This window comes from Mobula hypostoma, chromosome 2 (genome assembly GCF_963921235.1).
Source record: "Mobula hypostoma chromosome 2, sMobHyp1.1, whole genome shotgun sequence".
Taxonomy (NCBI): Eukaryota; Metazoa; Chordata; class Chondrichthyes; order Myliobatiformes; family Myliobatidae; genus Mobula; species Mobula hypostoma.
In genome coordinates, this window is record NC_086098.1 from 132,175,565 (window position 1) to 132,191,271 (window position 15,707).

General features: G+C 44.4%; 1 protein-coding gene across 1 annotated transcript in view; it reads left to right on the top strand.

The window, feature by feature from the left end:
- Positions 1-15,707, top strand: part of LOC134359447 (TOG array regulator of axonemal microtubules protein 2-like) — a 92,558-nt gene that overhangs the window by 40,093 nt on the left and 36,758 nt on the right. Inside the window, exons 5-8 of the mRNA XM_063072697.1 lie at positions 4,439-4,512; positions 8,730-8,896; positions 11,714-11,894; positions 15,433-15,588. Of these exons, the coding sequence (XP_062928767.1) occupies positions 4,439-4,512; positions 8,730-8,896; positions 11,714-11,894; positions 15,433-15,588 (578 nt within the window). The remainder of the gene's footprint in view (positions 1-4,438; positions 4,513-8,729; positions 8,897-11,713; positions 11,895-15,432; positions 15,589-15,707) is intronic.

The following is a 15,707-nucleotide window of genomic DNA, read 5'->3' on the forward strand; positions in this document are numbered from 1 at the left end:
CTGTATGGCCAAATAAGGCAATCTCTATGGGTCAGGCCTGTTTCAAATGGGCAAAAAGCAATAGCAGATGTTTAAGGAAGTTGCAACAAATGGAGAAGACACAGACCTCGAGGAATATGCCTTGTCTTTCACCAGCTACATCACTAAGTAGCTGGTTACATTGGTAGCTCAAGAACGGTCTCACTGCCCAACAAGAGATCCTGGCTGAACGCAGAGGTGCTGCCCTTACTAAAATCCCGGGACACTGCCTTCAGGTCTGGTGACAGAATGGCTCTCAGAGCAGCCAGAGGTACCTCATCTTAGGCATCAAGAAGGCAAAGACTGCCTACACACAGAAATTCCAGCAACACCTGTCTGATAATGATCCCCAGCATATGTGGCTGGGCATCAAGGGCATTACTGACCAATTAAGGAAAAACAACCTCAACTGTATCAGTCACACCTCTCTCCCTGACGCTCTAAGCAACTTTTAGGTACACTTCAGGGCTTGCAACATAATGCCGGCCACGAAAGCGACTCCCCTGCCAAGTGAGTAGCCACTGTCTGTAACATCAGTAGATGTGAGAAGGACTCGGCAAAGAATGACAGGTGTTTGTCCTATACAACATCCCAGGCTGAGTGCTCAGGGAGTGTACACACCAGTTCACTGAAGTCTTCATGGACATCTTCAACATTTCACTTGCTTAGCCAGCTGTGCTCACAAGCTTCAAATCAGCCACCATCATCCCTGGACCAAAGAACTCAACACCTTCAGAGCTAAACAACTACCACCCGGTGGCACTAACGCCTGTCGTCATCGAGTTCTTTGAATGGCTGGTAATGGCAGATACCAAAATCTCCATTCCTGCCACACTGACACTAAGCAATCTGTCATGCACCTCACCCTAACACACCTAGAAAACAAGGACATTTATGTCAGAATGATGTTTCTGGATTTCCGTTTGGCATTCAACACAATTGTCCCACAGAGCTTGGTGAACAAACTCCTGCTGTTCAGTCTAAGTACACCCCTACACAACTGGGTGTTGGATAGTCAGGATGCACTACCGCACCTCCCTCCTCATCATCCTCAACACAGGTGCCCTCCGGGGCTGCATACCGAGCCCACTGCTGTACACTCTGCTCACATGTGAGCGCGCGGCCAAAAACCTGAGCAATCACATCTTCAAGTTCACTGAGGACATGACAGAGGTGGGGCTCATCACCAACAATGATGAGAAGACCTACAGAGAGGAGGCGGAGGAGCTCGAGGCCTGGCATCAGACAAGTAGCCTCATCCTCAATGTCAACAAGACAAGGTCAGGAAAGCTCACCAACACCTCTACTTTCTGAGGAGGCTGAAGAGAGCTGAACTTCACACAGATGTGCAGAAGAGAGCATCGTTACTGCTTGGTACGGAAACTTTGTGTCTGGGGCACAGGAAGGCTCTACACCTGGTAGTCAAAACTGCCCAACGCATCACTGGCACCAGCCTACCGGATCCCATCCACTCTGCTCATGGACTGTTTCACCCACTCCCATCAGGGTGGAGGCTATGTAGCATCCATGCCAGGACCACCAGATTCAAACAGTTACCTTCCCCAAGCGATAAGGCTGATCAACACCTCTACTCACTAACCCACCCCTCCACACCCCCACCACCACTACTTTATTATTTCCTGTTAGTTACCTTATGTATAGACACTCCTGTGCCCAGCATAACTTTATGGACAAAGAATCAATCTATGCATATAAGCTTTAATATCCTACCACCAAACACATCTTTACTTCCCCCCCACCTACCACTCTCTGTTTTCCAGAGGAATCCACGATTCACTTGTCCATTTGTCCCCACCCACTAATCTCCCTCTTGGCACTTATATCTGCAAGCGACAGAAATGCTACATATCCTCCCTCACCTCCATTCAGGGCCCCAAACAGTCCTTCCAGGTGAGACAACACTTGGGTGAATACGTTGGTGAGACCCAATGTAAATTGGCTACTGCTTTGTAGAGCACATCCGCTCCATCTACCAAAAATAGAAGTTCCCAGTGGCCAAACATTCCCATTCCCATTCCAACATGTCAGTTCATGGCCTCCTCTTCTACCACGATTAGGCCCCTCTCAGGGTGGAGGAGCAACACCTCATATTCTGTCTAGGTAGCCTCCAAATTAATGGCAAGAACATTGATTTCTCCTTCTGGTCATTTTCCTCCCTCTTCCTTCTTCTATTCCCCACTTTGGCCTCTTACTCTCTTACTTCTTCTCCTCACCTGCATATCACCTTTCCTTGGTGTCCCTCCTTCTTCCCCTTCTTCCATGATCTACTCTCCTCTCCTATCAGATTCCTTCTTCTATAGCTCTTTACTTTTCCCACCCGCCTGGCTTCTCCTATCACCTTACAGCTAGTCCTCCCTCCCCTTCCCCAACCTTTTTATTCTGGTGTCTTCTCCCTTCATTTTCAATCATGATGAAGGGTCTCAGCCCAAAATGTCGACTGCTTATTCATATCCATAGATGCTGCCTGACCAGCTGAGTTCTTCCAGCATTTTGCATGTGTAACTCTGGATTTCAAGCATCTGCAGAAACTGTTGATGATTAACTGTTAAAGCCCATCATATCAATGCAAAACATTCTCAAATCACATGTGGAATTGTGGTTTAAATGAAATCTTATTTACTGTGCTCTAAGAAGCAAAAATCCTCCCATATTAATAATACAGGTCAAGAAAGATATTGCTTCCTGAATACTTTTGGGTGTATCTTATTGATTTTGGGCTGCTGATCATGAAAATCATCACGAAATTTCCCTATCAGGCACCACTTTTTGAAATCAACTATATTTATTGTTTCAATTAATAATTCCAGTCAGAATAACTGATGTTAGATTAAGGAAGGTATTTTTGTTGATCCACAAATCAAACAGGTCATCAGTGACAGGCAATTCAAAGAACTTCTAGTGGGACTGGAGAAAATCTCATGGAAGGCATGCAAGGGTGTTGTTGAAAATTTTCTTGGCTGCTACAGAGTGCCATACTAAGTAAAATTGGTTGACAGCATGCTTCAAAGATACAAAACCATGAAGTGTAACACGTCACTAAAGATTCATTTTCTGCATTCCCATTTGGACTTCTTCCCTGCAAATCTTGGCACTGGCAGTGGCGAGCATGGTGAAAGATTTCACCAGGGCATTATGGTCATGGAGAAATGATTTCAGAGCAACTGGAATCCATCAATGCTGGTGAATTATTGTTGGACACTTAAGCGAGAAACCTCAAACCTCATCTGAGTTCAAATGAAAATTTGAAAAACGCTTTTACCTTTGTTGAACTATTGCAAAACATCAGCACTGTTATGCAATTAAATGCAGTATACTCAATAAAAGTTAATTTCTTGTTTCTCCAAATTTCTATGTGAGCCAAGTAGTCTGAAATTATATTTGTGTTCAGCTTTAAGAGTACTAACATAACCACAGAAAAATTCTGATGAAGCAACACATTAAAAAAAATTGTTGTCCAGTGTAATAATTTGAACTTGGTAAATCCTTTAGCATCATACTCTACAATACCACTGGAAAAATTAGCAGCAATGAACCAAAACCACACGTGGAGTTTATGGAGTGAATTAGGAAATGACATTAAGAAGCAACAAAAGTCTTTCTTATCCATTTTCAAAGCTTGCTCATTTTTCATAGCAAGTGACTACAGAGAAAGAATCTCCTCTCTCTAACCCTCCACCCCTCCACCCCCCACCTTTTTATTCTGGCTTCTGCCCCCTTCCTTTCCAGTCCTGATGAAGGGTCTCTGCCGGAAATGTTGGCTGTTTAGTCATTTACATACATGTTGCCTGACCTGCTGAGTTTCTCTGGCATTTTGTGTGTGTTACTCTAGATTTCTAGCATTTGTAGAATCTCTTGTGTTTAAGCTATCTTATGTACAGTATTTATATTTATTGTGCTTTTAAAATTATTGTTTCTGAGCTGCATTGGATCCAGAGTAACAAATATTTTGTTCTCCTTCACACTTGTGTACCTGAAATAACATTAAACTTGAATGTTAGTTATTTATTTTTGTGTAATTTATGGTAAATTTTAGGTCCTGCAGTGTTCCACTGCCACAAAACAATAAACTGCATGATATATGTCAGTGATATGAAACCTAATTCCAAGTCCTGATTCTGATCAGTTTTAAATTTTCGCTTGTGCAATGGAGCAGAAATGAACTTGCTCTTTCTTGTCTCACTGCAGCACTGCAGGGGTGCTGCACAGTTGCCATCTTTCAAAGGACGCATTAGCCGCAGCTTCTGTCCGCTTGCTCAGGTGGATGTTGGTGCTTGTGGGAGCTTGCTATATTATAACACTGACTGCACCTCAAGAGTTATTAATTGGCTGCCGAATGCTTTGAGATGTCCAGAACTGATGGAAGGCACAACATAAATGGACATCTTTCTTTGCTTATTAGAGCCCTCTCTGAGAGAGAGACAGTCGTACAGGGGCCAAGCTCAGACTCTGAAGAACGGAAGTCTCTAGGTCCAGGTAAGATTCTACTTGGTGGTTTGTTGTGAGGCTGGTTGGCTGGGTGTAGCTGAGGAAGGCTCACTATGGAAAATATCCTATAACAAAGGGGACAAGGTTTCCCAAGTTTCCTTCTGACATAGCAGGAGACCATTCAGCTCATCGAGCCTATGCTGGCTCTCAAAGCAATCCCATTAAGCCAATTCCTCTGTAACCTATTCTCTCATACATGCTCATTGCCCAGTCTTCCTGTTACTCAACTACAGTAAGTTACAGTAGGCAACTTGCCTTCTCAACCTTTCGGTGTGTGGAGTACCCAGAACAAACATACACTGACATAGGGAGAATGTGCAAACTTCCACACAGACGGCATCTGAAGTCAATATCAACCCAGGACTGCAACACAGCTGCACTAACTGCTGCTCCGCTGTTGCACCCCATTGGGATAAAGAGTATACAATCAATGTAGCTCAAACACTTGTGTTTTGTGCACAGTCATTCCGCCAATTTTGAAGATAAACATTCAGTCAGCTGCTTAAAACTTCTTTCCTGGATGGTAACTGTAACACATTGTACAGTCGAAACATCACATGCTTGTGGTATAACATGATCAATACTGGGGACGATATGCTGTCCATCTATTTCCTGCTAGCTATACGCTCAGTAGGCAGGCCATTGACGAATGCCATTGTAGCAAGTGAACAGCACACGACCTGCTGGAACAACTCAGTGGATCAAGCAGCATCTATGGGGGGAAAGCAATTGTCCATGTTTCGGGTCAATCCCCTGCATCAGGAGTTCCTCCAGCAGATTGTTGCTGCAGATTCCAACATCTGCAGTCTCTTGTGCCTCCTTAGCAGTTGAGTATCTCAACCAGACCTCGGTCACTGTGAGCAGCTCCACAGGAGATCAATTACTCTCTCCTGAGATCTGAGCAGCTCCTCTGCTACTGAAACCTCCAAACGTGCCTTTGTTAGCTCCATCTCGATGAGTGCAATATGTTCCTGGTTGCCTTCCAATGCCAGTCAGAGGGCATCAAAAACTTCCTTCACCTAGAACAAAGCACTGACTCTCATCAAGCTGTCACCCCCTGCTCACTGATATATTCCATATTCTTGAAGTACTCAACTTTATTTTCAAATCCCTCTACCCTTCCCTGTCTCTGTGCTCTCCTCCAACCCAACAGTCCACCTACATGTCTCCTCTAATTCTGGCCTCACGATTATTGTGAATTTGATCCCACTAACTCAGCTGCACACTCCTCCATTTACTGCAGTACTAAGCCTCAGAAATCCCTCCTTAATCTTGTTGTACCTGTTCCTTCTTAAAGCCAATTTTTTTGTCTAAGGTTTAGGTCACTTGCACCAATGTTTCCATCAGTGGCTTAGTATCTATTCAGACATTGTGGGCTGTAGTTTGATGTGGTCTGGATCAAGGGCTCTTTGGGGGCTTCTACTGAGATTTATAGGAAGATGCTGTTTCCTGCTTGGCGACACCTCCAACAGTGCCCTTAGGTCAGTTAGGGGTCATCAGCCAGGGACCACCCCTCATCACCGCTCACTCACTTAACCCTGATACATCTCCTGGGGGAAGGGCAGCAGCAGGTTTAAGGTGAGAGGCAAAAGATTTAAAGCAAACCTGATGTTCAGGTTTATCACACAGAGAGTGGTGGGTACGTGGAGCGAGCTGCCAGTGGAAGCTGGTAGAAGCAGGTGTGATAACAACATTTCAAAGAAATTTGGACAGAAACATTCTGGAAGGATATGGGCCACATACAGGCAACCGGAACTAGATTAGCTAGCACCTCGGTCTGTATGGATGAGTTGAGTTGAGGGGGCTGTTTCCATGTTGTAGAACTCAATGAGTCTGTAACTGAAGTACCTAATTTACAGCTGATGTTGAGGATGTCTCTGCCATTGGACTGAAAGGGAAGGGAAGGAGCAGGAGCTGTGTGAGTCTAGCCCTGATGACTGAAGCAGAGCAAAACCCCTCTCCAATGACAACCTGTCAGAGCACAGGTGAGCTGCACATTTGGCCAGCCAGGTAGTTGGAATGATCAGTGCAGGTACCATTGGGGTATTGCGTGCTGTACCTCTGAGCAGAACGCAGGATGGATTTCTGGTGAGCAATGTGGACTGCTAGGGGAGAGGTGTGGCCATGTCCTCCTTCCACTGAGAGTGGCTTGTTGATTCCACCAGCTTCTTCATCAGGGTGAGGAAAATCTCCCAAACCAAGAGAATGCTTTGCAACGCTCAGGACTTTAGTGCCATCTTCCTTGTGAGGCAATCCTCGACCTGACCAAATGGCTCATGGTGGGCAGAACATTGGGTGAGGACAGCAATAGAAAAGCCAATCACATCAGAAGGCAGTTGTCATGGTGTTCCCCTATTTCATGACAACCACCGAGGCTAGGATTTCTTTTATCAACACCCAAGCCTAATAACTGCTTGAAATTATTTTATTGAGAGAAACAGCACAGAACGGGCCCTTCAACACTGCCCAGCAACTGCCAACGAGCCTGATTTACCCTAATCACGGGACAATTTACCCCACCTTGTACATCTTTAGATGGTGAAGGAAACTGGAGCAAGCTGAGAAAACCCACACATTCCATGAGGAGGACACACAGAGTCTCCTTACAGTACGGAGCCGGAATTGAACTTCAGACTCCAATACGCTGAGCTGTAATAGCGTCATGCTAACCGCGGCACTACTGTGTCATTCCACTATACCCCAATATACCCAGAAATAATAGCTAGCCAATGTAATCATTGACTTAGAACATAGAACAGTACAGAACAAGGAACGTTTCTGCCCAAAGTGCCTGTGCTGACCATGATGCTGGATTAAGCAAAATCTCTCCAGCCTGCACATGATATCTGTCCTTCCATTCTCTGAACCTGTATGCATCTGTCTAAATGTCTCTCTTAAACACCACTATCATGTCCGCTTCCACCACCATACCTGGCAGTGCACACTCATGTTAAAAAAGACTCTTGTCCCACACATCTCTCTTTTATCTGAGTTGAGCTCGAGCAAGATATCCAGAATGAAAAGGAGGGCAAAACTAGCAGGAAATGTCTGTGTGTGTAATTACAGAACTGGAATGTTTGCAGATGATCCTAAGTAAATATATCGAGTTCAGTATGTAATTTAAGGATGTTTCTCAATGATTAGTGCTGAGTATTTAATATTTCTGTAACATTTGTGTAATCTTGTGTATATATATTGGTTGATTAAGCATTCTTGTTCATTTAAGTAATTAATTATGTGTTCTATGTAAAATAGGTTAATTGGATACTTCATCACGCCATGATTAAAGACGAAATTACATCCACATTTCAGACACCCACGTCTTCCTTTGAATTAGTTTAATGTTTCTAAGTTACAGAATGTAACAATTAGTACCTGACACTGCACCAATGGCAGACTGTCCCAGCCGAAAAAGAGAGCGTGCGCAGTGTGGATACAAGCCCTTCAAATGCATGCTGACCACAAGGCATCTGTTTACACTGATCCTCACTAATCCTATTGAATGTTGCCCACATTACCATCAATTCTCTTCAGATTCTATCACTCACCTACACACTAAGGGCAATTTACACTGGCTAACCAACTCACATGCCTTTGGGACATGGAAGGAAGCTGGTTCACCCAGAGTAATCCACTTGTTTCCAGGGAATACATGCAAACTCCCCACAGTTAGTACATGAGGTCAGGACTGAATTGTGTCACCAGCTCTGCTAGTGCACCACAGTGCTGTCCTTAGAAGGAGGGTTGCCAGAAAAATCTTGCTATGGATAATGAATGGTTATTCTAAAAAAACTTTCAATAAGGTTATGTTTCTTCATTAGCAAATTTTATTCAAGAGCTTTACTCCTAAGATTCCTACAGTTAAAGAATTCTCTTCATCTATTATCAGTTCTTTTCCACTATAGGCTTAGGTGTGATTGGTGATGTCAGACGTGGTTCAGTAACGCTGCTAACAGGTCTTTAAGGACCAGTTGGCACAGGTTCTTGGAGAGTCAGATGCTAGGAGCTCCAAAGTGTCCAATTTGTTAATAGCATCAAATGCAAACTCAAATCTCAATTTAACACAGGGGTTCCCAATGTTTTTTTGCCATGGACCAATGCCATTAAGCAAAGTGTCCATGGACCCCAAGTTGGGAAACCCTGATTGAACAAGGTTAATGACAACTCTTTCCTACCGCTCATCATCTCTGCTGTTACATCATCAGGGCACAGTTTGATTCAGAGTTCACCGCCATTGGCTGAGAAGGTCAGAGGGAAAAGGTCACCGACAAGCCAGACAACGGTCATCTCATTCAGGCTGAGCACGGAGCTGGGTCCAGATGTAAGCAGACGGGTGTTTGTGGAAGGAGAGGAGACAGAGGCTGAAGGGAGGGTGAGTAATTCATAACCTCTAGCACAGAAGGAGGTCAGTTAGCCGATCATGCCACGTGTTTGAAATTGGTGACAATCTGCTGCCTCTTTGATATTGCCCTGCCAATGTTTCTTCTTAAGTGTTGATTAAAATTGCACTTGAAAGCTTTGACTGAATTTTCCTGCTGCTCTCCTGTAGGTGGTTCATTCTAGGACAGAGCAACACACTTTCACCAGCACTTTAGAACGTAAAGAGCAGAGTGGGTTAGAGCAAATGGATCCAAGGACAGATGTGAACAAATAGTCAAAAACAACCTTACAGTTTAGTGATGCTGTTAAAAATGCAAACAAATGTGATCTGTAGGTTTATTTCCAGGGATGTCAGGTACTCTGGTCACAGCTTTCTGTCCACAATATATTGTAATGTGGATATTGAAGTGTTGGTGAGACTACAGCCAGAATCCCGAATCTTTTTCCAAGGGTAGAAATGTCAAATACTAGATGGTATAGTTTCAAAGTGAGAGGGGGAGAGTTTAAATGGGATGTGTGGGGCAAGGTTTTTTACACATAGAGTGGTGGGTGTCTGGTGTGTGCTATCAAGGCAGGTAATCGAAGCAGATATGATAGTGCCATTCAAGAGGCTTTTAGATAGGCATGTGAACCTGTAGGGAATGGAGAAATATGGGTCATGTGCTTCATTCCTTTCATTGTATGAATATTCATGTGTCTCCCTAGAAGCCTCTCAAAAACCCACAGGAATCGGGCCAAATAGACTGTACCTGTGCTGTATTGTTTAATGTTCTGTACTCTACGATTTACAACAGGGATTCACAACTTTTTTTTACGCCATGGACCAATGCCATTGAGCAAAGGGTCTGTGGACCCTGGGTTGGGAAGCCCTGATTTGCAAAGACAGCACTGCAGTCAGGCTCTAAAGGATGGTGAGACTGAAAACAGAGGACGATTGAGAGCTAACAGAGCTGTTTGAAACCATGAATGCATTGGAGGTGTATTATATGTGAAGAGAATGTTACCAACATCAGTGTTTCTGAGGAAGTAAGGGAAGGTCTTTCCTCGTAAAAGGGTTAGAGTATGGAATACAAAATGCTGAAGGAACTCAACCGGTCAGGCAGCATCTATGGGGAAGAGTGAACAGTCAACGTTTCGGGCCGAAATCCTTCATCAAGTGTCTCAGCCCAAAACACTGAATGTTTACTCTTTTCCATTGATGCTGCCTGACCTGTTGAGTCCCTCCAGCATTTAGCTTGTGTTGCTTGGATTTCCAGCACCTGCAGATTTTCTCGTCTTTAGATATCGATACACTACCCAAGGAACTGATGGAGGCAAATAGCTGGGAACCTCACAAAATGAAATTAGCTGATTCATGAGGGAAAGCAGAACAGAAAGCTATGGTCACAAGCTGAGGTGGGCTAGGGCACGGTATATAGTGTGGGATGGGATCATGGTGAGTAAACGTAACTGCACAGGCACATGGCCTTTGACAAAATAAACTGCTGAAGGAACTCTGCATGGTGGACAGCTTCTGTGGAGGGACATTTCGAATCAAGACTTTGCGTCAGGCCATTGATGCAGGGTTTCGACCTATAATATGACAGCATCTCTCCATAGATGCTGCCTGACCCCTTGACTCCCTCCAGCAATTTGTTATTTCTCCAGCTTCCAGCATCTGCAGTCTCCTGAGTTGCCTTTGTATTCTATGTCATCTTAATGAGAGGCTTCATTTGATAATGAAGCTCATAAGTAAAAGCAAAACTGGTTTGCCTACTGAGTCTCCTCTGTTAAACTGGGGTTCTTAAACTATAGTCGGTTGTTAGATTTGCTGCCAGATTATTCCATAATACAGTAGTTCTCACTCCTGAATGAAGATATTGCTCGCAACTATGAGGCCTCCACTGGTCAGGGTTGACATGGATGCTGCGTCCTATCTGTCTAGATACACCAGCCTGGGCAGTACGATATGGAGAGCAAGCTCCCCCTCTCCACACATCTGATGAACCCAAACGAACGGCAGAGACCGATACAGTTTGGCATCTGCAGCATTGCAGAAGTTGCCAGTCAGCAACGAACTCAACACAGGACTGGCTTAGAGACTCCAGCCCTGGATTTTTGCCTCGGCATTTACTCCTGAAGCCTTCCCCATGTGTGGGTATAGCCACAAGGCAGCGAAGGTTCAAGATCAGGGTTTTCCTCCCTCTAGATGAGTTGCCAACCTCGCTGATGAGCCGCATCTGCCTAAAGTGATTGGTTTTAAGGCAGCAGTAACCCTCCTTTGCCCCTTCTCCTGTCAGTAGAAATGGTTCTGCTGGGCTTAGTAGCTAAGCCACACATGAGTTCCAGGAGCTGGACTTGGTTGTCAGACACTATTTGAGATACACACCATTGGGAACATTTAATAGGTAGTGGGAGCTTATCCCCATTACCACCTCCCACTATAGCAACCTTAAGGAGCCCTTGCTCCTAGTACTGCTGTGTTTTTACCTTGGATTCTGTGGTGGCCTAAAATGTGACTAGACATTGGTTGCTCCTTCATTAAGCCAGTGCCACGGAGAGCTCATTTTGTACCTTTGTTTGATATATGGTGAAACTGTTGTGGCAGAGATTCTCACAGCATTTAAGAAGTGCCTAGATGAGCACTCGAATCACTTGGACGTAGAAAGCTATAGACCAAGTGCTGGTTAATTGGTTCATGTAGATGGGCACTTGATGGTGAGTACAGGCATGGTGGGACAAGGTCCTATGAATGTGCAGTGTGACTCTGTGACTCTGCTCTTGCTACCTGAGATTCTGGATTAATTTGCTTTGACTTTGAACCCTGCAGCCATCTGACTTTCCGCAGCCCTGCCTCGTGGCGATCTCGAAGTCAGCACAGGAGAAGATGCGGCAGAAACAGAGGGAAGAGGTGGAGCATCAGCAGCTGCAGAAAGAGAGGGAGCTGACGCAACAGCTGCGGGACCGACTGCTGGACATTGACCCCAACAGTGCCAGTGCCTCACTCCCGGGTAACCTGCCGAAAGTCAGGGGCAGAACGAGGGAGGGGCAAAAATCTGAAGTGAGGGAATGAGGGAGAGAGGTAGGGAGTGAATGTGGGGAAAGAGAATGAAGGATGGATTGAGAAACTGAGGGATAAAAGGTTAAGGGAGAGGATTGGGAAGTTTGAGGGGAAAGAGATTTAGGGAGACAGAGAGAGAGAGGGATATTGAAGGAAAGAGATGAAGATAGGGACACAAAACCTCCATACTTACTTAAGTCCATCACCCCTACTGGGGAATAAGCTGTTGTCAGCAGCTTGCCAGAATCCTCTGTTCTGGACCAGGCTTTCAACTGTCATGAGGTACAGCCCATCTTCAAAGATCCGTCTTTTCCCAGGGATGAGGTCTTTGGAACTTCCTTTTCACAGCAGGGCCTGGAGTTTGGTGGAGTTTGGCAGAGTTAGGGACAGGAAATTTAAGGGGAAAATTTGGAGACGTGGAAGGGGGGGGGGTGCTGCAGGTTTTGAGGGTGAGTTTGTGGTGGAAAGTGAGATTTCGTGGAAGGAGAGCCTTACTCTTATGCATGTTGCATGCAGTTTTGGTCAACCCATTACAGGAAGAAAGTGGAGGCTTTAGAAAGTGTGCAGAATACGTTTACAGTAATACTTTCTAAGTGATGGTATAGACTATGCGGAGAGCTTGTTTCCTTGAGAACATTTCTACCTTAGGATAAAAGGTTTTGACTGTCAGAATGTTTATTTCAGGGTAGAAAGGGCAAATACTAGAGGACATGTATTTAAGGTGAGAGTGAAAAAAGCTCAAAGGAGATGTGGAGGGCAAGTTATTTACACAGTGCCTGGAATGGGCTGCCAGGGGGTAGTGGGTGAAAGCAGATATGATAGTGGTGTTTCAGAGGTTGTTAGGTAGGGAATGGAGGCAATATGAATCACGCACAGGCAGAAGGGATATAGCTTAAGTTGGCATTGTATTTCTGCTCCTTTGCTCTTCAATGCTCCGTACAATGCTCATCCAAGGCATCTTATTTCTTCCAACTCTGAAATTGCCTTTAACGTTGCAAACCTCTTGAGAGGAAAGTGGAGAAAGCCGGACCTGACAAATAAAATCGGTTCCTCTCTCCACACATCCTGCCTCACCTGCCGAGTGTTTGCAGCATGCTCATTCTTTATTTCAGACTTCCAACACTTGCATCACGTTTTTCTCATTTTCCTCTTCATCAGTTTAGGCAGATTTACGTTTAATGAAGTAATGAGAGAAGATGAATTTTGAAGGTAAACTTGGCAACAACATTAAAGAGGACACCAGAAGTGTTTTCATATATATAAGGAGTAAAAGAGAAGCGAGAGTAGATACCAGACCAGTGGAAGGTGGAGGACAAAGAAATGGCAGACAAATGTAACAAGAATTTTGAGTCAGTCTTCACTGTGGATGACACTAGCGGTATGCCAGAAATTTGAATGTCAGTGGGCAGAAATGAGTGTAGTTGCTATTACTAAGGAGAAAGTGCTTGGGAAGCTGAAAGGTCTGAAGGAAGATATGTCACCTGGGCCAAGTGGACTAAACCTCAGGGTTCCGAAAGAGATAGCTGAAGCAATTGTGAAAGTAATTGTAGTGATCTTTCAAGAATCACTATATTCTGGAATGGTTCCAGAAGACAGAAAAATTGCAAATGTTACTCCACTCTTTAAGAAGGGAGGGAGGCAGAAGGAAGGAAATTGTAGGCCAGTTAGCCTGACTTCAGTGGGTAGGAAGATGTTGGAGTCTATTATTAAGGATGAGTTTTGGGGTACTTGGAGACGCATGATAAAGAAAGCCAAAGTGGTTTCCTTAAGGAGGAGTCTCGCCAGACAAATTTGTTGGGATTCTTTGAGGAAGTAACAGGCAGGGCAGACAAAGGAGAGTCAGTAAGTTCTGTTTGCTTGGATTTTCAGAAGGCCTTTGATAAGGTGCCTCACATGTTTAACACAATAAGAACTCATGGTATTACAGGAAAGATGGGAAGAAGATTGGCTGACTGGCAGGAGGAAAAGAACCAGAATAAAGGGGGCCTATTCTGATTGGCTGCCAGAGACTAGTGGTGTTCGGCAGGGGCAGTACTGGGCCTGCTTCCTTTCACATCATATGTCAATGATTTGGATGATGGAATTGTTAGCTTTGTGGAAAAGTTTGCAGATGATTCAAAGTTAAGTGGAGGGGCAAATAGAGTTGAGGAAGCAGGGAGTTTGCAGAAGGACTTGGACAGATTGGGGGAATGGGCAAAGAAGTGGCAGATGGAATATAGTGTAGGGAAGTGTATTGTCATGCACTTTGGTAGGAGGAATAAAGGCATTGCTTATTTTCTAAATGGGGAGAAAATTCAAAAATCAGAGGTGCAAAAAGATTTGGAGGACCTTTTGCAGGATTCCCCAAGGATTGACTTGCAGGTTGAGTCAATGGTAAGGAGTGCAAACGCAGTGTTAGCATTAATTTTGAGAGCACTAGAATATATGAGCAAGGATGAGATGATGAGGTCTTAATATTTTGGGATGTCAAAGTAAAAGTCAAGATTATTTTGTGTACAGGTGCAAAGAAAAACTTACATCAGCATCACAGGCACATTGCATCAAAGCAACCTTCATAAGAACAACATAAATTAAAAGACAAATTGTACACAATTTGTACAAGAAAGAACACAATTAGAGTAAAATAAAAGTCCATTGTATTGGAAAGTAGCTGCACTGAGGTAGTGGTTAGGGTTGTGCAGGTTGGTTCAAGAACCGAATGACTGAAGGGAAGTAACTGTTCTTGAACCTGGTGGAATGAGACTTTAGGCTTCTGTACCTTCTGCCCAATGGTAGTTGTGAGAAGATGGCATGGAGTGGATGGTGGGGTTCTTCGATGGTAGATGTTGCCTTTTTGAAGCAGCATTTCACGTAGATATTACTGATGGTGGGAGGGATGTTGTCTTGTATTGAATCCGGTATATTCTGCAGCTTCTTACATTCCTGTGCAATTTGAATTGCAATGTTTTATTGCATTGAATGCTCTGGTGCAGGGGTTACCAACCTGGGGTCTGCGGACCCCTTGCTTAATGGTATTGGTCCATGGCATAAAAAAGGTTGGGAACCCCTGCTCTGTGGCTATGCATGTTGTTCTGAGGGTCGGTTTGAAAACACATTCTTCAAGCAGAGGCTGGTGCATATTTGGAGTTAGCTGCCAGAAATAGTGTTTGAGGCAGGCACATTAGCAATGTTTAAAAACCATCTATATAAGTATATGCTACAAACACAAAATGCTGGAAGAACTCAGCAGGCCGAGCAGCATCTATGGAAAGGAGTACAGTCAACGTTTCGGGCCGAGACCCTTCAGCAGGACATATATAAGCATATAGACAAGTATATGTTCAGGAGAGGTTTTAATGGGCTATGGGCTAAACATGAGCAGATGGGATGAGCTCACTGGATCACACAGTCATTGTGGACAAGTTGAGCTGAAGGATCTGTTTCCATGCTCTGTATGACTATGAGTGTATGTTAAAATGACGGCCAGTGTCCTTCTGTTTTGTGTGCAGTTCAGGAGTTACTGAACACCAGGGAGTTCAACAAGATCAACCTCAGTTCCCGGAGCCACAGTCACGGAACTTCACTCCGCAGACGGATCAACCGTCCCTCGCTGCCAAGTATTCCAAATATGTCCCAGATGTATAACGTGCCTCGGCATTCCTCTGGTAAGGAAAGAGTGGAAAGTGGAAAGAGTGATGTCCAACCTCAGCTTGAGTCTTTCTTTTCATTGTTTTTTTTAGTTAATCTGGGAGGTGGGGAAGTTGAGGGAAAGGATTGTTGGGGA